Source organism: Odontesthes bonariensis, chromosome 19 (genome assembly GCF_027942865.1).
Source record: "Odontesthes bonariensis isolate fOdoBon6 chromosome 19, fOdoBon6.hap1, whole genome shotgun sequence".
In the NCBI taxonomy this organism is placed as follows: Eukaryota; Metazoa; Chordata; class Actinopteri; order Atheriniformes; family Atherinopsidae; genus Odontesthes; species Odontesthes bonariensis.
Window position 1 is genome coordinate 15,813,286 of NC_134524.1, and position 27,491 is coordinate 15,840,776.

General features: G+C 42.5%; 3 protein-coding genes across 4 annotated transcripts in view; 1 reads left to right on the plus strand and 2 right to left on the minus strand.

Annotated features, from left to right (window-relative positions):
• Positions 1-1,073: 1,073 nt before the first annotated feature.
• On the minus strand, positions 1,074-7,102 carry krcp (kelch repeat-containing protein). Its single transcript, XM_075451002.1, has 13 exons — positions 6,782-7,102; positions 6,342-6,503; positions 6,128-6,209; positions 5,958-6,008; positions 5,324-5,552; positions 5,025-5,117; positions 4,055-4,186; positions 3,779-3,966; positions 3,497-3,693; positions 3,302-3,396; positions 3,139-3,193; positions 2,878-2,975; positions 1,074-1,860 (listed from the first exon to the last, which is right to left on the minus strand). Exons 1-13 carry the CDS (start codon positions 6,841-6,843, stop codon positions 1,634-1,636), a joined length of 1,671 nt encoding a protein of 556 aa, XP_075307117.1. The 5' UTR covers positions 6,844-7,102; the 3' UTR covers positions 1,074-1,633.
• A 579-nt stretch (positions 7,103-7,681) lies between these two features.
• On the plus strand, positions 7,682-16,712 carry cct7 (chaperonin containing TCP1, subunit 7 (eta)). Its single transcript, XM_075450821.1, has 12 exons — positions 7,682-7,759; positions 8,745-8,828; positions 8,961-9,030; positions 9,133-9,239; positions 10,426-10,604; positions 10,679-10,850; positions 11,025-11,189; positions 11,286-11,474; positions 11,709-11,806; positions 12,803-12,935; positions 15,613-15,819; positions 15,920-16,712. Exons 1-12 carry the CDS (start codon positions 7,754-7,756, stop codon positions 16,148-16,150), a joined length of 1,641 nt encoding a protein of 546 aa, XP_075306936.1. The 5' UTR covers positions 7,682-7,753; the 3' UTR covers positions 16,151-16,712.
• A 275-nt stretch (positions 16,713-16,987) lies between these two features.
• Positions 16,988-27,491, minus strand: part of hspa12b (heat shock protein 12B) — a 28,346-nt gene continuing 17,842 nt past the window's right edge. For both annotated transcript variants that reach the window (XM_075450776.1, XM_075450777.1), the window contains 6 exons: positions 23,605-23,691; positions 22,047-22,151; positions 21,715-21,973; positions 21,504-21,607; positions 19,542-19,732; positions 16,988-19,468 (listed from right to left, as the gene is read on the minus strand). In XM_075450776.1, the coding sequence (XP_075306891.1) occupies positions 18,989-19,468; positions 19,542-19,732; positions 21,504-21,607; positions 21,715-21,973; positions 22,047-22,151; positions 23,605-23,691 (1,226 nt within the window). In that variant the 3' untranslated portion in view covers positions 16,988-18,988. The remainder of the gene's footprint in view (positions 19,469-19,541; positions 19,733-21,503; positions 21,608-21,714; positions 21,974-22,046; positions 22,152-23,604; positions 23,692-27,491) is intronic.

Below are 27,491 nucleotides of genomic sequence, written 5' to 3' on the forward strand. Positions count from 1 at the left end.
TCACAGCAGACAGAAACGAACAAAAAGAACTATAAAGGAGTAAAAAAGAATGACACCTGCCAGATTAGCTGGAGGGATTTATTAAGACGACTTTGTGAACAGAGAGCCAGAGGAGAGCACCTGTAATGTGAGACTAACTTTTGTTTTGGCCTTGGTGGAGACAGCTGCTGTTTTCTTGGTTTCCTGTAGGAATACGGCATATTGTCACCGTTGGATGTTTCGAAATTCAATTTTTTCCACTCGTTGCTTAAAGCTACCTTTAGTGCGATGTTAATCGTGAAACTCACGTGTTTGATCAAATAAACTGTGCACTAAAAACGTGTTTTTTAACAAAAAATATAAAAAATCTGTTTGATTTCAAGTATCTTGATTGTTAGTAATGAACTAGTTCATTTTGGGACTTAGTTTTCTGAATAATGAACATGAAGCAGCTCAATTTTTTAACTACAAGTTGCCAGGATGTGACCTTTCACAACACTGCCTGTGAGAGTCATGACTGTTTTTAACGCAGTGGGCCAAATTTAAGATGAGCTAATAGCTTTCATCAAACAGTAAAATGTCTCACTGTCGACATTTAATCTGTATTCAATGTTCTATTGTGAATGAAATATTGGTTTATGTCTGACTTCTGTGAATCTTTGGCTGCCAAATACAAGGTTATACGTAGAGGACGGAATGATCCAATGAAAATACTAAAGTTAAAACATGATCACATTCATTTATTTGTCAGCTAAATTCAGTAGCAGGGGCATATAATCATTTCTTGAGCCCCGTTTAGCCCTGGGTCTTTGAAGATAACAAGTGTTACGCTCACGTTAGCTCAAGTTCTTGTAGAGTTACCGAGCCTGCGGGGACATTATCAACGGGCCTTTTTTTTTGTTTGTTTCTAAAGTGTCGGACTCATTTAAATGAGTCTGAGATGATTTGGTACGAATTGTAGCTCAAATAATTCGACAGGAGACTGAAAAGGCGGTTAATCATTCCGCTAATGGAGAAGGTTGAGAGTCTATGCGGTTTTTCTAGGTTTTGAAAAGATAAAAGTGAGCACGAAAAACAAAATGTCGACTCAAGAGGAAGATTACACTCAAGCGATTAATGTTTATTAAGCATGAAATGAAACCAAGCGAAAAACACAACAGCTTTATAGATGACAAAAGCAAACAAGAGCGACTCAACGGAAGATGAAATGGGTTGATGCACTTTTAACCATCAAGGTAAACGGCTCCAAAAGCACGACTTTGTTTACTAAATAAAAAAAACAACAAAAGCACATTTTTTTACCTGAGAAAAAAACATTTTACATTCATGTACATAAAAAATTTGACGTGAATTTCATGATGTTTTAAATCAGCATCACTGTTCATGGTAAAGTCTTTTTAATTAGTTTGAAAATGAGCTGTGGTTGGTCTCTTCACTACAAGGAAAGGACAGGACAGCTCGGACACACTCAGGCCAAATGCCCAAACTCTACACCTTCACTCCACATGCAGATAATTCTCAGTTAAACTTTTTTACAAAACAGAACTTCAAAAACGTTCAACAGAAAAGAAAAAAAAACTTCAGGGATATAAATAACAAAGGCAGATGTTGAAATAGCTTTCAGGAGAGTAAGGATTCACCTCTGGCTCGAGCTTTAAAGGGCATCGAGCAGTTCCTCCACGGCGACGGTCGTCAGGTCGGAGTAAAAGTTGCCCTCGTTATCTCCACCTCCAAACACCAGCAGAGTCCTTCTCACGGAGCTGCCGTCTTTTTCCTCCTTTGAGGAACAACGGTGACCGGCTGTTTCCATGGTAATGATGGAGTGCCCTGCCCTGGGGACGGAGAGCTGAGGGAGCGTCACCTCTGTCCAGCGGTTGGTTTCTAAGAAAAAAAGCAAATCGCAAGTGAATAAAGAGCACATTTTTACATTTTTTTACATGTCTGTTCACAGATCTATTTGTCAGTGTGATGAGGAATTGGTAAAAACCCTTTCTTGACTTTGTTGAGAAGATCTTTGTTGTTTTCTGCAGTTATTTTGTTGCTTGTTTAGCAACCTTAGAGCTGATGACAAACTCCTGGAAGTCACAGCTCAAGGCAGTGAAACGGCTCCTAATATTAGGCAAAAGGCGAGGCGCAAACTTTCACACTCGGAAACGACTGAAAAAAAATTCAAGGCCGCTTCAGCGAAAGCTTTGCAAAGTGTTTTTTTACACTTTGGGCATTACTTTTGCCAAGATTTAATAGATGTGTTTGGTATTAGACTGGCAGTCTTTTGATTTGCACCTGATCAGCGGCAGGATGACCAGCCACTGTGAATGCAGCGATGTGTTGCAAGACAGATGTTGCTCGGCTGAGAAAACTTGTTGAGAAACAAAGTAAACAACTGTCTGATGTCTGAAGTAACGTGGTGTGAAGTCGCACATAAGAGCAGTTTATTTAACGGTTTACAGCTCAAGCTGCTATGAAATCTTTGAGGTTTGAGTTGTTTCAGATGGTGAAAGTTTGCTTCTGTGTAAGCTTGGCTAACAGCCAAGAGTCTTCAAACTGAGAGCCCTCTGACTTGGATTCTTTAGTGAAAACCAGCGAGGCGGCACACATGACCATTTCAGTCAGACATTCAAATAACAGGAAAGCTACTTTGATATGAAATGATCTCTATGTCAGCCAACAATGTTCTAAAACAGCTTCATCAACAATGAAACTCCTCAGAGCTCTGAGCCTTCACCTAATTTGATGAAATTCAACTTAAAAGTTTTCGCACAGTGACAAACAAACAGTCACATTCCTCTGCTTCGCTTCTTTCTTTGACACAGAAACAAGCAAACAAACCCACACAACCTCCGCGATGGAAGTAATGAAAGAGCTGGAATCCTCTTTCCTCCGACTTTAGGCTCTCACCTATGTCAAAGATGAAGGTGTCACTGAGGGCGTTGCTTCCGTTGTAACCCCCGTGGATCAGGAACCTTGTGTCTGAGAGCACGGCACTGCCGTGCCAGCTGCAATGTGCAAACACACAAACTTGCACTGAGAAACATAAGGGCCTTGAAAACTTTCACTTTCATTTACGGACTCTTTTTATGTAAATGTTCAGAGCCATTGACACAAAACGCCGTTCAATAGCTGCAACTAAATGGAGTCCAAGTGCGATTCGTTGTTTACCTTCGAGGTGATGGAGCTTTCCCGCTCATTTTGACGACAGAAAACTCCATCAGACCTAAAAACACAACAATACTTTGAATTACGCGTAATTTCTTTCTGTGAGTGCACAGATATGAGTGTGTCGTTTTCTTTATTGACCGGGCGGCGTGTGTACGTGGCTTACCAAGGTCCAACATGTACATGTCATTGTAGCAGACAGGAGTGTCCCACCCACCAAACACGTAGATATATCTCTCCTGCATCACGCATGCGGAATGACTAAAAAAAAAGAAAAGAGAATGTTGGAAGAGTTCCACTGAATACAAAAAGAGTTTAAAATGTGTTTTTGTGAAAGAACATTTGGATCGAGCCGTGTTACCCTGAGCGAGAGGAGGGTTTGTCTCCTGTGACAATGGGCTGGTACCAGATGGAGAGGTTGGGATCGAAGATGTACAGCGAGTCACTACAGCCGTCGGGCTCAGGGTTGGGGCGAGGAAACACCCCCCCGAGCACGAACAGTTCACCCCGAAACATGCTGCAGCTGTGGTAGGCCAGGGGTGGAACTTTGCCCTGAGCCTGGAGGAGAGCAAAGGGAGGAGGACTGTAAACGAGAGAAGGAACGGGACGTGGACTGTGCATTACAAATAGGGCCAACACACACCTCCACCATGCTCCACTTCCAGCTCTGCGTGTCCAGGATGTGGACGTCATTGAACCATTTCTTGTTCTTGGAGCCTCCGAACACAAAGATCCGCCTTGATTCGGGGTCGTAGATGGCGGTGTGTCCGATCCTGGCCTCAGGAGTGGGACCCTCTGCCAGAGTCTCCGCAGCCACCCAGGACGTGTCCTCTGTTGGACAGACAACAAAGACTCTGACAATGCAGAGTAAAATCTCCTCTACGTCATCACGTTTAGCTTTTTTGTTTGATCGACTGACCTGTGCAGAGCTTCCACATGGGATCTTTGCAAAACTGCATCCTGGCTCCCTGCCCTCCAATCAGGATTGCTGTCTGAGCGTCGATGGGACACAACGTCTGACCCCAGCGTCCTGACGGGCTGACCAGTGCAGCTGCAGGAAAACAAAGTGCTACACATCTCACCAACTCTCACTGGGGGGGGGGGGGGGGGGGGTCCTACATTAACACTCTGATACACTTGGAACCACATGTGTACATTCATAGTGGGAGATAACATGTATTCAGGTTTCTTGACAACCAAGTAGAAGTTGGTACAACTATATCACTCCTAAGAAAAATCAGGCTTCTTATTTGATACAAGAGTCAGACATCTTAACCAGTTTCTTAAAGATGATGTGAGATCTTTAACTAAAAGTAATCCTTCCATTCAGTATATACTGCAGACTAAATCGATCCGTTCTTTTTAGAGTTGGCGTATCTGTCTTCAGCCGCTTCCTGGTCACAGCCTTTTTGCATGCCACGAACAAAACTCTCACGCATTTCTATTCATACAACCTGTCCAAGATGTGTCAAATGACATCTTGGGAACGTACACAGAGCCTGAAGAGGAAAGCCTGAGTTAACAAAAAAAAAAAAAAAAAAAGAAAAGATGGCTAAGAGGACTTTTGTAAAATCCATCTTTTTCTCGTCTCTGTGCAAAGCTCAGCACCCCTCTGGCCTCCAGATATCTGTTTAACTAGACATACCAGAATAATACCCATCTTCCCATGTGTTTCATCAAAATGTCAAAATATTCCTTCAGAGTGAGAACGCCAGCACTGCTAACCAGGTAGCTGAAACCCACAGACACCTGGAAGAGCCATGCCCTGCACATGAGTCACACATTGAAGCCTATATTAAGAGTCCTGCAGTGAAAACTTCTGACGAACAGACAAAAAAACAAACTCCAAATGGTATGAAATGTGTATTAATGTGTGTTCGCATACGCACCAGCCTGTGTGGGAGCCTTGGCCTGCCTACTCTTCGTCCTGGCTGCGCTCTGAGGAGGCGTTCTTCCCACAATCCCTTGTGTCTCTCCATTAGCTGTGAAAACAGGAAAAAGAGAAGCATATTCAAAACATGTAATAGGACACAAAAAAAATGCTCTACACCTCCTCACGAAATCACACAGGTTTCTCTGTGGAACCAGTCAACATTCCATCCAAAAAAAACCCTGCTATTTATCTCACTGAATGAAGACATGAATTTGATGATATTAAAATGAACGACGGTTAAAAACATTTCCTCACCTGCTCCCTTTGTTGTGGAGGCTTCTGCTCCGCGAGCAAATAGCCTCTGTCTGATTTCGGTCTGACCTTTGACCTTTCGCACAGGTGAGGTCTTTTCCTTACGACCATTTGGACACATGTTCTCTTCTCCTCCCATCTTTGCTTTATCGTCATCACCTTCTTCTTCTGCGGTTCGCCTTCTCTTCTTCCTGCTGTCGAGCTCTCGGGCGCCGAGGGGAACCATCGTCTCCTGATGGAGCACAGTGTTCACACGACAAACACTTGTTTGACTCCAGTGAGGAAAACCAGCAAAGCAAAATGATACAAAGAATTTCTGCTCCTTCCCTCAGAATCGGAGCTCCTTTTTATTGACAAGTATGTTTTCACATACTCGGAATTTGTTGCAGTGTGGCAGTGCAATGACGATAAACATAAGCATATATACAGTAGAGAGAAATAAAGTAAGGTAACCAAAATCTAAACGAGACAAAAGAAAGCACCAACACACAGTCAGTATATATCAAAAGAACAGAAATACGACTGACAATTTGTCCCCTTTTCAGAATTTAACTGCTTTGAATTGTTATGCATGGCTTTGTCAGTCAAAAAGTGTCTTTGTGTCACCATCGATGAATGTACACCCTTATGAGATCACCTTTGGGGTGTACTCTTTCACAGCCAGGATGAGCTCCGGTTCTGATTTTGACTGAAAGAGAAAAAAAACAAAAGCTATTACTTTGACCTGTGATGATGTCCATGACTAAACTGCGTCAACCTTTACAAATAAAATCTGAACTTGTTAAAGAAATAAATGGGCTATTTTACCAGGTTTCCTCCCTCTACAGAAACATTCAGCGTGACGCTGCCTGTCCATGTCTCCTCTTCCCACTGCTCCCAAGACAGACACCTGGAGGGCAAACATGAATACGTGTTCCACTAAAATGCTTGACACATGAATCTTTTATGACAGATTTCAAAGTATAACACAGGAGATATACGGTGGTTTTTAACTGTCTTTCGAGGTTTAAGGCGAACCTACTTATTGTAAGGAGTCAGTTTTCCGATAGTGATGGGGATGCGATCCGCATCACTGAGCTCGGCGTTTACGCAGATCCTCTCCCCCCACTGTCCGCTGCTAAACAGCACCACCTGTCGGACAGACGATGGAACAGCAACAGATACCCTGCACGAGCCGTCAGCACTGCCAAGAAAAAATATTTTTTAAAGACAAATGGATAAGGGGAATTTTGGTATCCAGAAAAAAATTAGACCAGAGTTGCAAATATTAACTGGCATCTGGTTTTCAAGAAACAGAGGAGCTGACAGGCGTAACTTTCTATGTGTCGAATATGAAGAGGCGCCATTGAGGAGCTTAAAACTTCACGGAAAACGTGACATTATCTAACAGCACTTGAGCGGAGGTCAAGACACACATATATAAAGTGAATATGTTCAAAAAGCTTTCAACGTGTTTCCTACCTTAGCAGCATTTGAGGCGGACCATTTACTCCAAAAACAGCATAAACTCCGAACTCATCCATCTTTACGAAATCCTCCAAAAACACGGTTGTTACCAAGACTCCCTAAGTATATTCTCCTTTATTTTACAACAATATCAAATATAAAAAAACAAAAAAACAACCCTAAATCTTGGGTTGTTTTTCTCTTTGGTCTTTCTTGCTCTTTACAGGCTCTCCCGCCACCGCTCTGTGTACAGATTCTAAACTCCGCGCGAGTTCTTGGTGAACGATTGCGTGCGCGTGTTTTGGTCTTTTCAGCGTACCATCTGAAGTGCACTGCACAGGTCGAATAGAGTAATTGCGCACTCCGCCCCTGCTGCACTACCTTAACAATATATCAAACGCACTCAAGTCTGTAACTCACTGGCCAAAAGCCAATCAGATGCTTGACTTTAGAGGCGACACCGCAACGTAAAAGCTGCGTTCAAAAACGCAATGTGGATGTTTATTTTGAAGACATTCTTACTGATAAGCTGTGACAATTCATCAAAGATCGATATTCCAAGTACTTCCAAATCAGAAATGCTACCTAGCTATCATTCAGAAAGGATATTGAATGATGTTTGGACAAGAAAAACCTTAATTTTCAATTAAGCTATTTTAGAAATTTGGGTTTGAATTTTTTTTTAACACAATTTCATCCCTTTTTTATTTTTAAAACAGCCTGTTATACACATTCCTATTTCCATAAGTAAATTAATTATTACTTATTTTCATTGCTTATCTTTTTTCTGTTTGAGGCTAAATATAAGTGATTTACTCCTCTAGCATCAATAAGTCTGCTTTATATCACAAACGTGCCAAATTGGAAATTCAAGTTGTTTACAAACGTAGCGCGGCTTGTTCTTGAACGTACCTCCAATAACGCTAGCTGTCGAAAGGCATTGTGGGATGGGATGCCGGTGGAAAGCTTCTCGAAAGAACTGCAAAGATGATGGTGAGTGTGTTAGCATTCATGCCCATTATTCAAACCACAATCCGTGTCCATCCTCTAGTTTATCTAAGACCATTTGTAACGGAGTCGCTCGTATTGTTCATTGCGATCCGTTGAAAGTGTTGGAAAGCAGTTATTTTGTGGAAATTATAGTAAAAAAAGATGTTAATGTTAGCCAGCGAATGTTAGCATCCCGTTATCAATGGGCGTCTATGATGCTAAGGGCGATGCCAGCAAGTCTGGGATAACGTGAATAAAATATTTATTAGACTCAGGTGCCTTCATATTTTAAAAGTAATTATTTATGGAATTTTAGCATTTTTAAGTCATGTTGTTTGTTGCCGCTAATCTCTGTACGCTTTAATAAAGTTAGCTGCCACATCTTTAGCTTCTTTGTATGGCTTGCCTGCAGGGAGACATTTGCTGCTTTTCAGTTCAGCTCGTCTGAAAAGCCTGTCAGGATTGAGCTGGACATGTGAAAACACCGTCATTTGTTGAAACGTGTAAGCTAATGGTTGTAACATGATGGAAGTTAACAACACACATCCGGGTTTTGACAATGCCAACTGCATGTCTGATGGATTGGAAAGCATCACATCAGCTGAAGTGTTGTCACCCGTCGGTTTGATTATATTTTGATAATATGAGTGTGTACCAACCACTCTTATTACGGCAGTATGTTTGTAATTATATTACTATTGTCCAGATATATATACACATATGAAAATCGTCCAGATTAGTTTAAACTGACTCATTGTTAGCATGTCAGTTAATTTCGTTAAGTGATCTGGATTTGACTATCACAGCCAGCTTACTGTTGTTTATTGGTTTGTATTGTTGTGTTTTTCCAAACTGGCAGGCTGTGACAGCAATGGTGTTCTTTCAGTACTTATATCTTAAACAAAACTTGTCAACATGTGACTTATGTTAAATTAAAGTTTTGGGTCCAGCATACTCCCTTGTCTCCCTTTTCTCCCTTCCCCTGTAGCCCACACCTGTTATCCTGCTGAAGGAGGGGACAGACTCATCTCAGGGTGTTCCCCAGCTCGTCAGCAACATCAATGCCTGCCAGGTCAGCGGATACGCCCGTCTCTCTAGATTTGTGTGTACTTCTTAGTTGTTGGGCATGAGCCATCGTTTTAAAGTATCTAAATACACCTTTTTTTTCTTTTCTTTTTTTTTTTTTTAATCTCCTCACCTGCAGGTGATTGCAGAGGCTGTCAGGACCACCCTGGGGCCCAGGGGGATGGACAAACTGATGGTGGATGGAAGAGGTGAGGTGAAATTCTTCAGAAAAGATTTCAAAATGTATCTTTTTTTTTTTTTTTAAAGATGGGTTACTTAATAAAAATGCGTCAATGTTTGGGATTTTTCAGGGAAGGCCACGATTTCTAACGATGGGGCCACCATCTTGAAACTGCTGGATGTGATTCATCCTGCAGCCAAGACTCTGGTGGATATTGCTCGCTCCCAGGATGCCGAGGTGAGATGCATGTTCGGTGGAAGTGTGCTGCAGCAGTCACGAGGTTGGACTTTTAACATCTCAAATTTCGGTCGAACTGATCCAGGGTAGCCGCGGGGTCTTAAAAGTCTTAAAAATTCTAGGCCTTAAAAAGGTCTTAAATGTGTGTCATGGGTCTAAAATGTCATACATAGGTCTTAAATTTCTCTGGCAGTGTTTCCCACACATAGACTAATTCGTGGCGGTGCGCCACAGATTAAACACCGGCCGCCACATATGGCGTTTCGTTATTATTATTTTTTTTAACGCTATTTAAAAAATACTCGTATTCGTTCAGCTGCATTTCCTTGCTGCTCTCCCTCCGTCTCTGTCCCTCGCGTCTCTCTCACATAGCCTACTCACACACACAGCCCCTCCCCTCCGTGCTTCCCTGGAAGCTTGCTAGCTTCAGCGTCGCGTTAGATTAGCTCAACCGAAAGAAGACGGCTGGCGAAATTCACGAAAGGTTGGTATCTCGTGCAACTTTATAAAATCACACATTAAAAAGTCCTATAAAATATTTTATATTTTGAATACAATGTTGTCCCGTCCCGACCCATAGCAAACAAGCGATTACGCCTTCTTTATAAAGTTAACTAGTCGTAAAAAAAAAAAATGTTGTTGGGTTGTCGAGGTCAAAACACTAGCAGCTGTGAGTCAAATAAAGTAGGTTTTTTTTAAACTCTTGCACTGAATGTTTGCTGCTTCAATCCAGATGAGTATTGAAAAATATTTTATGTCACATTACAGATCTCTGACAGTGGGGGGTGGTATTTTGGGGAAAAAATTCTGAAATGGGTTCTATGTGGTCTATTTAGTCTGTGTTATAACCCCTTTAATTTTCATTTAAGTAGAAATGGGTCTGGGTTCTTATGGGTTAATACAATAAAGTTTTGTGGGACCAATTATTAACGAAGGAATTATTTTGAAGAATTTTTCAATTACTTGACCTATCCACAATATGTACAGTGACTGCTCTGCATGACCTGTGAAATAACATATTTTAAACTGATTTGTGTACGTGATGTTTTGTGTCCTAGAGGGGATCGAACCCCCCAGGGTCGCGACCCCAGTCTTAATTTTCATTTTTTGTGGTCTTAAAAAGGTCTTAAATTTCATGTGGTCAAACCTGGGGATACCCTCTCTTTTCCTGTGCACCCGTCTCCAGGTTGGCGATGGCACCACATCAGTTACTCTCCTGGCGGCTGAGTTCCTGAAGCAGCTGAAGCCGTACGTGGAGGAGGGTCTCCACCCTCAGACCATCATCAGAGCGTTCCGCACAGCCACCAACCTCGCCGTCAGCAAGATCAGGGACATCGCCGTCTCTGTGAAGAAAGACGACAAGCAGTAAGTACTCACTTCCACTGCCGAAATGTTGAAGTGTTTAAGATGTGATCTAAAAGTTGCCTTTCTACTCTCAGAGAGCAGAGGCAGCTGTTGGAGAAATGTGCAGCTACGGCCCTAAACTCCAAGCTGATTGCTGGTCAAAAGGAATTCTTCTCCAAAATGGTGGTGGATGCCGTCGCGTCTCTGGACGAGCTGCTGTCTCTGAAGATGATTGGCATCAAAAAAGTGCAGGGTGGAGCCCTCGAGGTTGGTGTTAACTTCACATTGAGATAAAGGAAATCTCGCAAAGAGAAGAGTTTGACAACAGTAGTTGCTTGAGTTAAGAGTGTGTCCTTTGTTGTGTAAGTCGTGAAGTTTGCGGATGTTGTTTTTGTTTTTTTACTCATTTTAAATCGAGTCCTCTGCTCCCGGTCTGCGCAGGATTCCCAGTTGATCTCTGGGGTTGCGTTCAAGAAGACCTTCTCCTACGCCGGGTTTGAGATGCAGCCCAAACGCTACGATATGCCAAAGATTGCTTTGCTGAACGTGGAGTTGGAGCTGAAGGCTGAGAAGGATAACGCAGAGGTCCGCGTGAAATCGGTGGAGGTAGGACGTCACAACAACACACAAAACTGTCGCAAAATCGTCTTTTTTGTTTCTTTTTTCCTACTCTTCCCCATTAACTTTATTTGTTTTCTACAGGACTACCAGGCCATTGTGGATGCAGAATGGAACATCCTGTATGATAAACTGGAGAAGATCTATAAGTCAGGAGCTAAGGTGGTTCTGTCCAAGTTGCCCATTGGCGATGTTGCTACGCAGTACTTTGCCGACAGAGATCTGTTCTGTGCTGGCAGGGTGCAGGAGGAGGATCTGAGGAGGACCATGATGGTGAGACAAAGAGAAACTGAAGTTTTGCATTTATTCTTCAGAGCCGTGGTGTTTTATTGTCAAAGTTGGCCTGGAATATCTTTCTTAATTGTAATTATTTTCAAGAATATGTGTATATCACTTATTCTTGAAATATGTTGGAATTGAGTTTGGTTTTACGATCCAACGTTACGATACTGATACAAATGCTGATGTGACGCTTTGCTGAGTGATTCTGCTTATTGTCCCCTTCAGGCCTGTGGAGGCTCCATCCAGACTTCTGTAGGAGCTATGACTGACGACGTGCTGGGACAGTGCGAACTTTTTGAAGAGGTCCAGGTGGGAGGAGAAAGGTAAGAGTTGAGCAAAACGTAGGGCGGGCTCGCCTGCCTCAGCCATCATACAGCCTGCAGAGCTGCCTGCTTGTCACTCACAGCAAGCGGAGGTGGGCAGGGGGAGGGGCACTACGCTGCAGCTGCACATGGTGTGAGGGACCTTCACTTTCTCTCTGACGAGACGCCACATAAAAAAAATTAAAATAAAAACGTTCATACCGCAGGGACGGTTTGAAAATTTAAACTAAAATTTTAGTGGTTTTGAAACCTTGACTTTTCAATACTGTGGAATACCTTGAAACCGGTAACCGGCCCATGCCTACACACAAGAGACTTTAAGAACCACATTTAAATGGTATCTTTTGGCTCTTTGTTAATAGCAGCCTGTCACAGAGACACATTTTTCTTTTGGTGGAAAAATGCCAAAGATGGAATAGTTTTACAAACATGAAGTAGTATTTTTGCATCGACACTGTGATTCCCAGAGAGCTATTGGCAGTGTTTCCTGAAACAAGAAAATTGCTGCAGTGGAGGATGAATGGTACCTAAAGAAGAGGCAAAGCAGTGGCAACTAGTCTTCTGGAGGGATGAATCCTCCCCAGAGCCCAGACCTCGACATTATAAAAGCAGTGTGGGATCATGTTGACAGACAACGGAACAAAAGCCAGCCAACATCCAAAGAAGAGCTGTGGGATGTCCTTCAAGAAGCCTGGAGAACTATTCCTGAAGAATACTTAAAAAAAGGAAAGCTTGTCTAAGAGGGTTCAGGCTGTGATGAAGAATAAAGGAGGTCGCACCAAATATCAACTTTCGTGCTCCTAATGAGATTTACTTAATTACGCCCCTGCCAACCTCGTGAACTTTTTGCCGCTTGTCCTATTAAGAGATCATTTGAATTTACTGTTGAAATATATAGTGACGTAACTCTCCAAGCTGTACTGTTTCTGTTTGAATCTGTCTCGACTCCTAAATATGACAGAAGTGGGAGAATCAATTCTCGTGTTTCCTTATTAGGTACAACTTCTTCAAAGGCTGCCCGAAGGCAAAGACGTGCACCATCATCCTAAGAGGTGGAGCGGAACAGTTCACAGAAGAGACGGAGCGATCCCTGCACGATGCCATCATGATCGTACGCAGAGCCATCAAGGTCAGTTGCACATGAGCAGCTCAGAACTGTGCTGCTCAGGCATGACTTGAGTTTAGGTTGGAGAATAACACATTGGGCCTCATGCAAGAACATTTTCGTATTTTCATTCTACATTTCTCTTACTTTTTTCGTACGAAGGTCTCGTACGAACACGCCACGTCAGATTCAACAAACGCTCTTATCTTCGGAAAAAGTGTGTAAACGACCTGTGTAAATGATGAATCACACCTGTGCGTATCTAATTACACGTCCACGAGGATAGTAAATTTGCATACTCCACGCCCAAAATGATACCATATAAGGCTTCCTCGCTGCTGTGCCAGGAAGTTTTGAGTCATGAGAATACGCGCTCTGAGACTGAAGTTCTGCTTTGAGAGATCCAAAAAGGAAAATCTATCATTTTTAGCAGTGTCAGCAGTGGAATTACGGGACCTGCTAAAGCGAAGAAATGGGAAGCAATTACGAGTGCTGTTAATTGTTACCTGTAGTTCGTAAAGTCACCGAAATAAAAAATAAATGGTTTGATATGAAAATGCCTTTAAAAAAAAAACGTCTCGCCCTGGGCAGGCGATCGATGACTGCAACTAAAGCCGTGCAATCAGTTGTTGCCTCATCATGATGGCACTTTGATGGGGCGGTTAATGAGGGGGGTCTTCTGGCACCACACCTTCTGGTCTGCCTGTGCTGGTTCAGGTAGTAGGAGACCCTCGTTCATGGCAATATTTTGCAAATCTGGCATGCCTTCTCTGGGCTATAGAGCAGTTTGCCCCCCGTTGTATGGAGACACACCCACCTGGCCTTCAGCTCAGTGCGCTGCACAATGATGCGTATATGTGTGCAGTGTGCATCGCTCCGATTATGATTGGCAGTCCAGCCACGGCATGAGAGTCCCTCTTAATTTGTACTTGTTGGACAGCGGTTTATGGGAATCTGATGTACCGTAGGTGATAAACTGATGAGAGCTTTGATAACCAAGGGGAGCGCACGACTCACAGAGGACTGGGACACACCCGATCTGTCTCCAATCTCCCTCTGAAAGGTTCAATTGGCCAAAAATCCAAAGATGGTGAGGACCTGGACGTGTGGTGGAATTGGGTTTGATCGGCGTGTTTTTCTCTGGAGTCGTGGCTCTAGCAAGCTGCATATTTGTAGCAGCACAGTCCTTGGGAATCTAAATCGCGATGTCAGCCATTCGTCTGTCTCCACACAGTCTCTTCCAAGAGCCTGACGCACTAAGGTATCCAAAAGTAGCAAGACAGCCGCTGGTTACGCTTCCCATTGACCTTGTTATATACAGAGTCAAATTAACCTTCAATTATTGCATAATTTAAGTCAAACAGAATAATTTCAGCATCATTATGGGGTATAATGTATATATTTATTTGTTTTCTTAAAAGTAATTAAATATACAATCCATTAGTCAAGCAAACTTGATTTGAATAACAGCAAACAACAAAACGGACTATTTTACAAAACTCCTACGACAGGTCTGGATCACTCGTAAATTCTGTTCGTACCTGAAAGAAAACGTATAATACGAAAAGATTGGTGAATGCGCAAATTCTCTTAAAGGATAAGACCGGTTTTTTGACATTGGGCCCTTGATTTCACATTATAGCATGATGTTCTACTCACCCCTGCTTGTTGTTGAACATTTGGAGCTGTTCCGAAGATATTCGAGAGGCGTCTGGCTGCTCTCTTGAGATATTCGGCCATGAAACGGTTTCCTATGGGCAAGTTTATACAGGCACAAACTATGCTGTTTATAATTTATTAATTACTGTACACTAGCACTGATAACGTGGAGGTGCGTCGCTTACTTAAAAAAATCCGGGTTATTGTAATTTTGATTTTTTTGTCGTAAAGTGGGTGTTACTGACGTCCTCGTCGTGCTACTGCCACAGACAGCCCACAGACCTGCTGCCTATTCATTCATTCGGCTAAAATTCAAAATTAGTAACCCGGATTTTTTTAAGTAAGCGACGCACCTCCACGTTATCAGTGCTAGTGTACAGTAATTAATGAATTATAAACAGCATAGTTTGTGCCTGTATAAGCTTGCCCATAGGAAACCGTTTCATGGCCGAATATCTCATGAGAGCAGCCAGACGCCTCGCGAATATCTTCGGAACAGCTCCAAATGACCAACAACAAGCAGGGGTGAGTAGAACATCATGTTATAATGTGAAATCAAGGGCCCAATGTCAAAAAACCGGTCTTATCCTTTAAATCACTCGTACGGACGATTTAAGAACAAATCTGTGCGTTCGAACGGTTCTTGCACGAGGCCCATTGTTCTTACCTGCTCCAGGTTAAATGCTCCTGCTGGTAACAAACATTGTGACAAGCTTACATTAAATGCGACTGCCTTCAATAAGTAGGGTATAAGTAGCATATTTATGGTGGTTCAGGATAACTGGCAAACACTTTCATTTCAGGGTTTGTTGTACAGAAGCAGAGTGTTGGTTTCTTTCTTCTGAACTTTTTTTTGTGGTAAACTCAAATAAGAAAGGTCATTTGTTACCTCGGTAGCACCAGGTTCACACCAAACTTTCCTCCCATCTAGTGAAGACTTTCTAATGCAGATTTTTGATCAAAAGTACCAAATTTAGCATGATTTGCTGGCAGATCTGTGCGTATTGTTTTAACCAACGTAACTGTATCAACCCATTCGTAGAATGACTCCATTGTAGCGGGTGGAGGAGCCATAGAGATGGAGCTGTCCAAGTACCTGCGTGATTACTCCAGGACCATTCCTGGAAAGCAGCAGCTGCTGATTGGTGCATACGCCAAGGCCCTGGAAATCATCCCCAGACAGCTGTGTGACAACGCTGGCTTCGACGCCACGAACATCCTCAACAAACTGCGCGCAAAACACGCCCAGGTAGAAAGAAAAAAGAAAAAAAACAACAATCTTCCTGTATCATTTGATTATTTGCCTCTAAGCTGTGTTGACATTACGTGCGACACCTCTCTCATCACAGGGTGGCATGTGGTACGGCGTGGACATCAACAACGAGGATATTGCTGATAACTTTGTCGCCTGCGTTTGGGAGCCTGCCGTAGTACGAATCAATGCCCTAACAGCGGCATCGGAGGCAGCATGTCTCATCCTGTCAGTAGATGAGACCATCAAGAACCCACGAAGCAGCGTAGACGGTCCTCCAGGTGGCGCCGGCAGGGGTCGAGGCCGCGGTAGACCCCACGCTCACTAACGGAGAACAAGAACACGGCCCCATTTTGAAGCAGCATTAAAATCCAAATGCAGACAGCGGGGCTGAAAGCAGCGATTTGTTAGGTGCAACTGAGCTCGTTGACCTGTATTTGGATTTTAATTCTCGATTAAAAATGAGTTGTCACAACCCAACGCACACAGATGTTAAGTGTTGTCAAGCAAAACCGTAAAAGTTCATGAGAACTTCTTTACCCAGATTCTGTGGACTTTTGGCTGATTTTTTTTTTTTTATTTTCTTACTGAAGCTTTGACCTGGTAATGTTAACATTTCAAGCATCTCTCTACTTAAAGCCACCTCACCGAGAAATGCTGGCGCAGCCCCCCCCTTAGTTTCGAAACAGACTCGCACTGCTGTCGCCTTCAGATCTGCCTCTGACCTGAAGGAGCTGGTTAGAGCTTCGTATCTGGTTTTGTGTTAGGAAACAAACTTGTTTAACGTGGCAAAATAAAGCACTGATGAGCAGTTCTGATTTATCTGTTGGTCACGCTGTGTGAAACTATTTATTGGAACATTCTTATCAATAAATTCACGGCTGAAATCATCCTGACTGTTCCTTCTTGATGGTGTGTTAATACTCATAGCAGGTGAACTCTGAAGTTGAAAGAAAAAAAGAACTTGAAAGAATTCAAGTCTGTATTTAAAAAATAAATAAAAAATGAACAGACATATTATGATTAGGCTGAAAATGGCGCCTAATGTATCCTTCACCAAACTGCAGAGTTCAAGCAGACGATGTGATGAGTTTAGTCAACACTGACACGGGCAGTGTATATAACAGAAGAACCAAAAAGACAGTTGGATTTAGATTTAGACAGATTTTATTAAGACAAGTGTTCAACTGGATACGATACTGAGTGGATGTGATGCATCATGGTTAGAAGTATTGTCTGACTTTCACCAATACTGCAGAATCTCGTGTCTAATGACACTTAGACCCAATCCTAATTCCTCTGGTCATCTAAATGACCCCAAAGCCCCTGCTGTAGGCCTCAATGAGCACTTGATCCCTAAAAGAAAAGGGGCAGTCTACATGCAAAACAAGGACACGGGGCTAAGGGGAGGATTGGGAATGGGCCTTAAACCTTGCAGGCAAGGGTGGAGCAGTGATTTTAAATGTGGGGGTGTTACATGAGCGCCACATCAAGCCCATAGACACGACGCTGAAGTTGGCATCCAATTCGCGATTAAAATGGATGGGCATAAAGGGCCATTTCACTGCATTTTTTTGCATTTTGATCGCCCTAAACTAGGTCCTGTATGGAACTACAACTGTTACACTGCTCAAATCTGGATGGAATTATTCTAAAGAGGCTGTAGATTCATTAAAACCTTGTTTGGGTTTTATGAAACCTTTTTCTGATTTGTAAAAATGCAAAAGAGGGCCATGCGATGTTTTTATTCTCAGAGCCTCAGACCAGCTTTCTTTTCTAAGGGCGGACGTGATACATTTGCTTTCTCTTTTTGGAGCTCCTTTTCTCTACGGGCACCAAGCTGTTTGCGATCTGACAGAACAGTTCAAGAGTTAGTGTTCTGTTACTGGAAAGTTAGTCGTGCCTTGGAGGATCAAAGCGTTTGATATCTTTTACATAACTTTTCACCCTCCGGGCGATATGATTTGACAGTCTCAATCAATAAATGTCAGCGTGATCTCTCAAGTGTCCCTTTGACCAGTATTCCCACACGATCAGCCACTGTGGCGACCTCAATCGTGCTGATGAAGAGTGTCTGACCCGCCTGCGGTCTTTTTACTCCATCGCTCAGCCAGTCACCCTCCAACACAAATAGTATTTAGCGACAACACCCTGTCCCAGTTGTCTTTTCTCTCTGCTGGGACTCCTTTAAAGCTGCGCTAGTCAGTAACTGTAGATTATAGTTCGAATAAGGACACGTGAGAGCTGCAGAGCACTATGATTCCCCTCAGCTCCGTGGAGCTTTAGCTCACTGGTAGGTTTTTATTTTTTGCCTTGTTATGACTTGTTATTGAATACTGGTGCACTATAGCAGGTAAAGAACCAAACACATTCTTCAGACGTTTGAGGAAACAAAAATGTAATGAATTTAAATGCTTGTCCAAATGAATACCGTGGTGTTGGGAGCTTCTGCATCAAATAATACTGCTTCAATACGTTCAATGCTTCGAAAAATAACTGTCACACAGTTTAAACAAATCTGGACTAAATTAAACTAACTAAATTATTCAGTTTCATCAGGTCCCTTGCTTTGAAATGTTAAATGCCTTTTCAGCTTGTAGTTCAGTCTTTTCACCACTGGGGGAAGCACTACCATGTTAGAGAAGCAAACCTTCAGTCCGAGTAATGGATTTCATATCTCCCTCTGTATGTGGACGTTATAAAAGGATTTAAATGAGGTATCAATGATTATATGAGGCAATAGTCTGTGAATTTAGCAATTAACATGAGTTAGTGTCACTCTAGGTAGTATACTGTGGAAGGTGGAGTCTCTTTAGGTCATAAAAGTTTAAAGTTGTCCTCAGTGGAAACAAATTCTGAGAAAGTTACAGCCTCTCTGGAGCTTCTTTGCAAGAAGGGATCCATACAGTAACAGCTTCAAACAACAGGGTGACATGAGAAACTCCAACGAAGGCAGATGGTCCTTTTTTATGGATGCACAGTGGGCTTTCTACCCTTCAGCTCAGAGTTTTAAAAATGTTTTTGACCGAAGCTCAAATGTTTGAATGATGCGGTCGAGCTTTTCGATGAATGCAATGTTGCCCACTTCTAATGGACAACTTTTTTTTTTTTTTTTCAGAACAGTTTTGTGTGTTTTCAAGCCTGCTTCTCCTCTTCCTGCTCCTCCTCAGTTGGACAGGAAGTCTATGGAAGCCCGGACGGAGCGGTTAGACATGACGTCAACGGCTGTCACTTTGATCTCCGTGTCTCCAAACTGCATGGTTGCTCTGATCTCCCTTCTCTCAGGCCCTGCTCCTCCTGCTCCTGCTCCTCCCACTGCTCCCGGTGGCGGCAACGGTTCCGGTAGGTCTAAAGTTATCGTTCCGCACTTCCTGACACCGGGGTCGGAGATGTACGTGACATCATCTGTTGCACTGCAGTAGATGTTGATGATGATCTTCCGTTGGCCCACCCGAGCGGGCGTGTAGCTCCGTCTCACAACCTCGCCCAGAGCCACCGACTGGTCGACAGAGACGAAGCGGTCGAGGATGTCCGTGCACCACTCACGTCCATCTTTGATGAGGAGTTTGTCCCGAGGGTGGCGCCCCTCCACAAACCGGTTCAGCACACCCACCCCATAGGTCAAAGGGCATCGCCGTACACGGACCTGAGAAGGAGAGGCCATTAGGTCATGTATCAAAGCCCCTCGCTCGCACAAAGTGATGTTGCTGATTTCTCACCACAGTGGGATCAAGCCCAAAGAGCACGGCACCCTTAAGTATGGTCAGGCCAACGTCATGAGGGATGATAATGCGGCACGTCCTCCCCAGTGCCTTCTGGACCGCTTTCTGCAGCATGGGCGACTCTGCAAACCCACCAACCAGGAAGAGGAAGCGCACACCTCGCACCTCCGGTTTTGCCATCAACTCCTCTGTAAGAAGGCGAAAATGTTTCGTTCACTTAAAGGGATATGCCACCCTCAGGCCAAATTAAGTGCATCCCCGCATTCCTGAGACATAAATAAGTGTGTGGGAGCGTTTTCCTGGCAACCCAGGCATTGTCCGAATCTCACAGCACTGACCACTGCTTGGTTGCGCGTAATACATACATGCTAGCGTCGCCAGCGTCGCCACTCGAAATATTTCGCCCAACGTGAATTAATTTACCCCCGACTTCCTCAAACAAACCAGCGTGAAGCAGCCAGGGGGGGGGGGGGGGGATTCCCAATGACGTAGCGGGGAGTGTGCTTCGGCTGTGTTTTCCGCACTGGAAACTAGTTCCCAAACCGACATGAGCAAACCAAACCTTCTGTGTAGATTTACACAGTCATTTGCACTCGATGTGAAAGTACACCACTCACACAGTAATTAGAAGGTAAATCAAGTAAATTATTTCACGTTGGGCGAAATATTTCAAGTGGCGACGCTGGCGACGCTAGCATGTATGTATTACGCGCAACCAAGCAGTGGTCAGTGCTGTGAGATTCGGACAATGCCTGGGTCGCCAGGAAAACGCTCCCACACACTTATTTATGTCTCGGGAATGCGGGGATACACTTAATTTGGCCTGGGGGTGTCATATCCCTTTAACTTCACACATTAAGCTGTGTCACTTTTTGGGCTGCTGTGCTCTCACTGAAGGATATTGATTTCTAACTCTTCTCAGAACCCTTCATAACCCTCCTTTTTTTTGGCCAGCATAGCTACAATATAGGAAACCAGGCCCGTGGCTTTAAATGCACCGCTGGAATGCGACTGATTTAAAACAGACACTCTGCATTTTTCTGGAAGAGTTCTATGTGGTTAAGGCCGAGAAAACCAGAGAATGAAGTCATCTATCGAAGCCTCGGGTTAATTTTGTGCTACTCAACATTTTTTTATGGACAGTGGCTCACTCAAAGAGTGTGAGTGAAAACAAAGTAAAGAGTAATGTGACAGTCAGTCATCTCCGTCTAACTTCAACTTCAAAAGATGCAGCATTTGCTGTTATTTGTGAGAGGGACTTCTAAACTAGTTTTGCTCCTGCTTTTTCTTTGCTTTTAACATCAAATCTCATCCTGACTTACACAGTTCACTTAACTGAAGAAATAATTTACATGTGTACACATGTACATGTATATTCTTACATACGATACAGTACATACACACATAGTGTACATAACTTCAAGGCATAAAGTAAAGCACATTACATAAATCTAAATATAAGGTACTCGAGCACAAGGAACAGGCGAGTAGGTCCAGACAGACTGAGTCCAACAACATCACATCACAACTTCAGGAAATGGTGTCAGCTCGTGAAAAAAAGGGCACATAATGTGTCTCCTTGGCCATAAAATGCCAAATGTGAATGATGGTCTGCTTGTTGTCGAGTTTTGCATCCAAATGATCACTGCTCAGACCAACAAGGGTGCAATTGTGAATATCTATTAGTGTCTTAGAAAAAAAAGTAGCATTTTAGAGGATGTTTTCTTTTCTATTCAGAATGTATGGCAGCACAGATCAATTTTCACCCAAAATTTCAAGCTTTTCTTGGAACATTTTAACCACGATTCCGTGCATATTTTCTAAAACTCTTCTGAGTAATTTAGATATAAGTGGGGATGTATTTTCTTTATATTACTTTATATATTTACTGCACATAAATGTTGTGTATGTACATGTGCACCCATGTTGTCTAGATATTTGTCTTTATGTGCTTCTCACCTATGTGTTTGACTATATTGATGATGGTGGGCTGGAAGAGCTCATTCATGGCTTCCTGCGTCAGTCGCAGCATACCCTGGGACGACCACTTCACTATATTCATACTGACACACACAGATAAAGAAAAAGGCGGATTTTTACAGATACATAAAAACAGCATTGTGTTGTTGAAACCATAAAAAGACTGCTAACACATTGTCACCCGACTCACTTGCTCCTCCTCAGTGCGGCCTCCACACTCTGCCCTCTGTGTCTCTTGTAGTATTCGATAAAAGAGAACGGCAGGGAGATGTTGAGGGCGTTGGCTCTGCCTGGTGACGCAGTCCGTTTCCTCGCCTCGAATGCGATGGTGAGGTCCACCCAGGCTGCCGGACGCTTTGCTTTGAAGCTCTGGATGAAGTCCTCGCCGAAGATTTGACACAACATGGCTTCGAAGGCCAGGTCTACGCCGACAGCACCATAGGGACCACCTGGAAGAAACCCCACAGCGTTAGTAACTGTCGGAAATGAGTTTGTTTGTGTGGTTATTGTAAAGCCTTGTACCTGAAGCCTTGTAGAGCTCTTTCAGTGTTCCCTGTGGCTGCTCGATCTGATGGACTGTCAGGTCTACTGTTCCTCCCCCACAGTCTGCAACGACATATCTGTCACCTGCAGAATGGGAGCAAAAATCCAAACGGTTTTATGTCTTTTGGCAAGTATTTAACCTTTTAAAGTTTATCAATGCGATTCCTGAGCTGGGAAATACTTTCGATGCGGCACAGTGAGATGACTGTGCTTCTCCTGAAACTGTAGGAGGAAACTGTGAATGATAGCAAGTCTTCATTTTTGTGGAACGCCTAATTGTCATGTTTTTGGTTTTTGTGTGCGTGTGTTGGCAGCTTTCCTTTAAAGTTTTCAACTAGAATCCACTCAAATATAAACAACCTTCAGGCATGTGTAATAGCCGCTCGTGTGTATGTTTATGATGTGCTCGAAGATAAGGGCTGGTTTCAGTGTGTCTACCCCGGCTTCCAATGACCACACCCTAAACATGGCATCGTAAAGAGCTGTAGAAGTGAGAAAGGCAGAGGAATCAAAGGAGTAGATATGCACAGAAATGAAAATTAAATACAAGAGAGGAAGAGAAAAGAGGGCTCCATCTGTATATTTACAGCGCAGAGGCAGAGTCCCATGGGCTGGGTCCTTCCTGTGTGTGTGGACAGGAAAGAGAGCAGAGAGGGTCAACAGGGCCACGTGGCCCTCAGATTGTTGTCATGGCTCAACAAAAAGAAACATCTGTGTGTGAAACCAGTAAATTTAGTAAATTCTGTGGTTGTGTCGGGCCAATTGGAAGTCCTGCTGAGTCTCAAACGAGTCGTAAATCAAGGTCTGCTAGTTTTTGGAGGGGTGCCTCACCCTCATGACAACTGAGCAAACCATCTGCTGCAAACGATCAAACAAATAATTTGTGAAGCTAAACAGTTTTGATAGTATTTTTTATTTAGTGAAGATGGAGCAAGAAATGTAAATACTCATTTGCAACTTGCCCTTTGAGCCTAGAAATGCACAAAAGAATGTACATATATTTAATAAATCTATAGTAGCTTCTTAAAATGTATAAAGAGGCTTTAACAGCAGGATCTATAATGTTCTAATATAACTGTTAGGATGTTAGGATATGTCATCTGCACTGCTCGGCTGCGAGCTCTAAGCTAAGATCATAGCATACATCGAGGGTGTGAAACCTGGACTGCAACCTGGACTGAAAATGAACACACTGAATGCAGAAGATAAGCTAGATAAAATATGACTTTTTTTTAACCGCACATGGGGAGTTTACAATCAAAAGTTAGAGGAAAATCAATACAGTGATCGACTGTCAAAGAGTAGTACCAATAATGAAATGGAATGTGAAATACACCTTAAAATGTAAAATAAAACATTGAATTATGGATTTTAAATGCATTCAAAATGAGAAACAGGACACTACGCTGGTTGTTGCGCCCCACTTTAAAGTGGATGGGTCTGCCCCACATAGTCAGAGTGCTGAGGTTAAAGGTCAAAATCATCAATATCTCCAACATGAGGAATCTGTCTAAAACACAAACACACACACACTCACCAGTCTGCAGCTCTGACCACAACTCTCCTGTTCCACTCTCCACCAGGAAGGTCCTGCTGTGTCTGGATCGTCTCAGCTGCTCCCTCGCTGCAACAAACACAAACACACACAGAAAAGGTTTCATTTTGTGAAACCTTTGATATTTGTGTACAATTTTCTCTTGCACGAGTGCTTCTTTCTCACTATATTCAGACAGGAAACAAAGGGAAATTTGACCTCACTTCACTGAACAAAGGGGAGACATTTCTAACCTTTGAAATACAGTTAGACATGTTTCTGTGTGTGAGCCACATTGTGTTGGCGCTCACTACTTTAAAGGGATCCTTTATCTTAGCCAAGCATGAGGACTTGAAAAATATCAGTAAAGATCTATAATTAAAACATTTCACTTAATTAGGATCACAAAAAAAACTAAAAGGTTCATTTAAGGTTGCGTTACTTCCAGGAAATATCTGCTGGGTAACAAGAGTAACAGCAAGGTCATCTGGCAGCAGTGCCGTGCTCAGATATGATGTGCAGAATTACATTGTTGTGTGTTTCTTAATCATTCCAACATAAAACTCAAAAACACCCCATTTTTATTGATTTTTAAACATTTTTTAAATGAGATTTTTATTTTCATTTTCAAGCTAGTTAACAACACGGTAACTGACTGATGTCTTTATGCAAAAGTATGCCAGTAATTTTCCAATCCCAGTTTTCTACTAGATATCCTTTATTTTTATCATCTGTTAAAGGGGTCACTTGTGGTGATGACCCATGGGTAATTATTACTGGTCAGATTTGGCAACTAGCTCATGTGCACAGTGGATAATTAAGCATCTAAGCAGACCAATATTTTTCCAGGTGGAAGGCAAATAGGAACAGACCAAACAATTATGGTCGTTGAAAGGGTTGCTGTAGTAACACTTTCCTTACAGTAGTAAAGGGTTGATGGCTTGGGCTTGTTTTGCAGCCACAGGCCTCAGTATACCAAAGTATTCCAACAGCTAAAGCTTGTTTTATTGAGTCATTCAACAAGACAGTGATCCCACGCACAGCAGCAAACCTACAACAGAATGACTGAAAAAGAAAAGAATCGAGTGCAGACCTCAACTTGATTGAAATGAGACTTTAAGAGAGCTGTGCATAAACAATTTCTGCAAACCTCAATGAACTGAAACAACAGTGTAAATAAGAGTGGGCCAAAATTCCTCCACAATGATGTGAGATACTGACAATGTCAAACAGAAAACCATTACTTAATGCTATTTGTATTCCAGTTGATTATTGCAATACTGTATATTCTTTAAATGTTTATTGAATTTATATGACTTAATTGGTATTTTCTAAATTGAACTCCACTCTAATTGTAAGAACTCTATCCAGCTGCAGGCTCTCAGAGTCCTCGCCACCTTTCACCACCTCATACTGCTTTGCTGGCTTTTAAACATTTTTGTGTCTGTGTAAACATAGTTAATGTACAGTCAGATACCCGAGCTTGTGTTTGACTAATTCTCAGCGCAAAGTGGTTCAATGAAGAACATAAACATAATCACTTTTAAACAAATGAGAACTTATCGGTATTTAGTATAAAGTTTAAACAAGTTGTGGAGCCCAAAAGTTCTTTACATTTCCGCTCAGATCCCGCTTAAGTCTTTAGATCCAAGTCAAACAAGAACAACATAGCGTCGGAATGTTTTTGCATGAAAAGAGGAATTTTTTGGGGAAATGAAGTATGCTCTCAAATTCCAACTTTGTATTTGCTTTTGACGTGTAAACCGTGTGAGTGGCAGGTTAAGAGTGTGGACTGAAAGCCAACTAAAACAGAACAGGGTCATGCACAGCTGGCAGAAACAAGACATACATGACAGCTTGTTTGACACAGCAGACACACATATATGCCTCCATAAATGCAGGTGAACGCATGAAAGGAGACATAATGGCTTTAAAAGCTGACTGATCAAAGAAATGGGAGAGTGTGGTTAGAATGTAGAAAATGCATACATCTTTTCTTGGTTTTGATAAAAAATATATTTTGTGAGACTGCAAAGAGGCTGTGGTCCTCATCCAGAGGTATATATAAACATGTGTTTCACAAGCCATACTTCTGCAGGTCTGCACGAAATTCTATGAAATTGTTTTTCACTTATTTCCATGACTATGAACAGTACCACAAACCACAACAATTCCGAACAAGGGAACACAGTAAAGTGAGATTTCTGGCAGAAAAGAGAGCAGGAAAAAGGAGAGAGTAATTACTGTAAAGATTAAAGACTTATTGAGCAACGCTGTCTTGAAAGCAGAGCCCTCAGTTGTGTCGGGGCCCTGGATGACGAAGGAGGTAATGTTTGCAAGTGTGACAGTGAGTGTGTGCGTGTGCACGGCAAATGAAGCTGAACAAAGACCACCGCAATCATGTAAGACTCGATTTCATGTGTGTTTGTTCGGGCTGATGAGTGAAACGCAAGTCTGGAAACCATTTACACGAAGCAGCAGAAAAGTAACTGTATGTATGAGTGTGTGTGTGTTAATGACTCCCCAGTGCTATCTTTGGAAACGAAATGAGGTGGAAGAAAAGCTAAAGATAGAAAAAAAAGAACCAAAAAACCCCAGGACTGAGATGCCAACTGTCTGTAAGTATGTCCGTTTGTGTGGCGCTGTGTGTCTGCACGGTCCCTGGAATGGGATCAATGTTGCAAAAGAGAGAGATGGAGAGAAAATGCAAAAAATAAAGTGAGCAAGTGAAAGAGCGAGAGTGACAGGCCAGGAGGGGGTGAGATCATAGTCTCACGGCACCTTGTTCCAATTACAATATCCTGTGTTTAGAGTGTGTGAATGTTCTTTGTGTGTCTCTGACTGACTGCATATGTATAAGTGGGCCTCTGCAGGGGATTTTGGACGGCATGTTCACTCACTGAATTATGCATCAGCCTTCTCTTTCCCAGCTTGAAATCGCTTTTGTTCCTTGCTGCATTTTAGTTACGTTCTGTCATTTTCTTTACAGCAGACGTGTGAGTGTGACAAACATTCTGCTGTTCAATAAGTTGTAAAGACATTCTTAAAGTGGCATCTCAGTCGATGGTTCTAGATGGATTTTTTTTTTAAATCTCAAAAAAACTGCATCTGCAATTTGTAGAGCAGTGTCAGAATAATATTCGTCAGTGCAAAATTGTGAAGATTTTGACTATTACACCATCTACAGTCCATAATATCATCAAAAGATTCATGTGCTCACTGCCAAACATCAATATCAAAGGCCTGTAATCTTCAGCGCCTCAGGCAGTTCTGCACTATAAACAGACATGTCATATAGTGATATATGTCATGGAAATCAACTCCATGGAGTCAGATCCACTACCGGACATCACTGTCTGTGAACACAGTTCACCATGCCATCTACTAATGCAGGTTAAAGCTCAGTCATGATCCCGAAACACTGCCGTCTTTGCCAAAGCGGTCAAACGGAGAGTGAGGTTATTCATGTTTAATCAATCTATTTATCTGTTTACTTGTTTTTAAGCCAGGATATAAGAGTCTTGAGACTTAAAATCTCTTTTGCAAGCGAGTCCCGCCCCAGGTAGGCAGTAATATATCTCAACACTGTCTTGATACTATAAAAACCCACACTTCATACAAGGAGGCACAGACATTTAGGAGATTTGATCATCAAAAGTTGCTGCAATCAGCCAATCTACAATCTGTAAGCAAATGTGCATGATAACAGCATTATTTGTCTGTATGTTTTAGTTTGAAACATTACAATAGTTTCGTGTTTCAGTGGCCGGTGCCCAAGAAGAAGTTAGTGGTAGAAATCAGCACTCGAAAGAGAATTGTAGCTTTTACAGTCGAGCAAGATATAATCTAACAAAGTTTCTTATCCGTAGCTCCAATGTACCGATGGATTA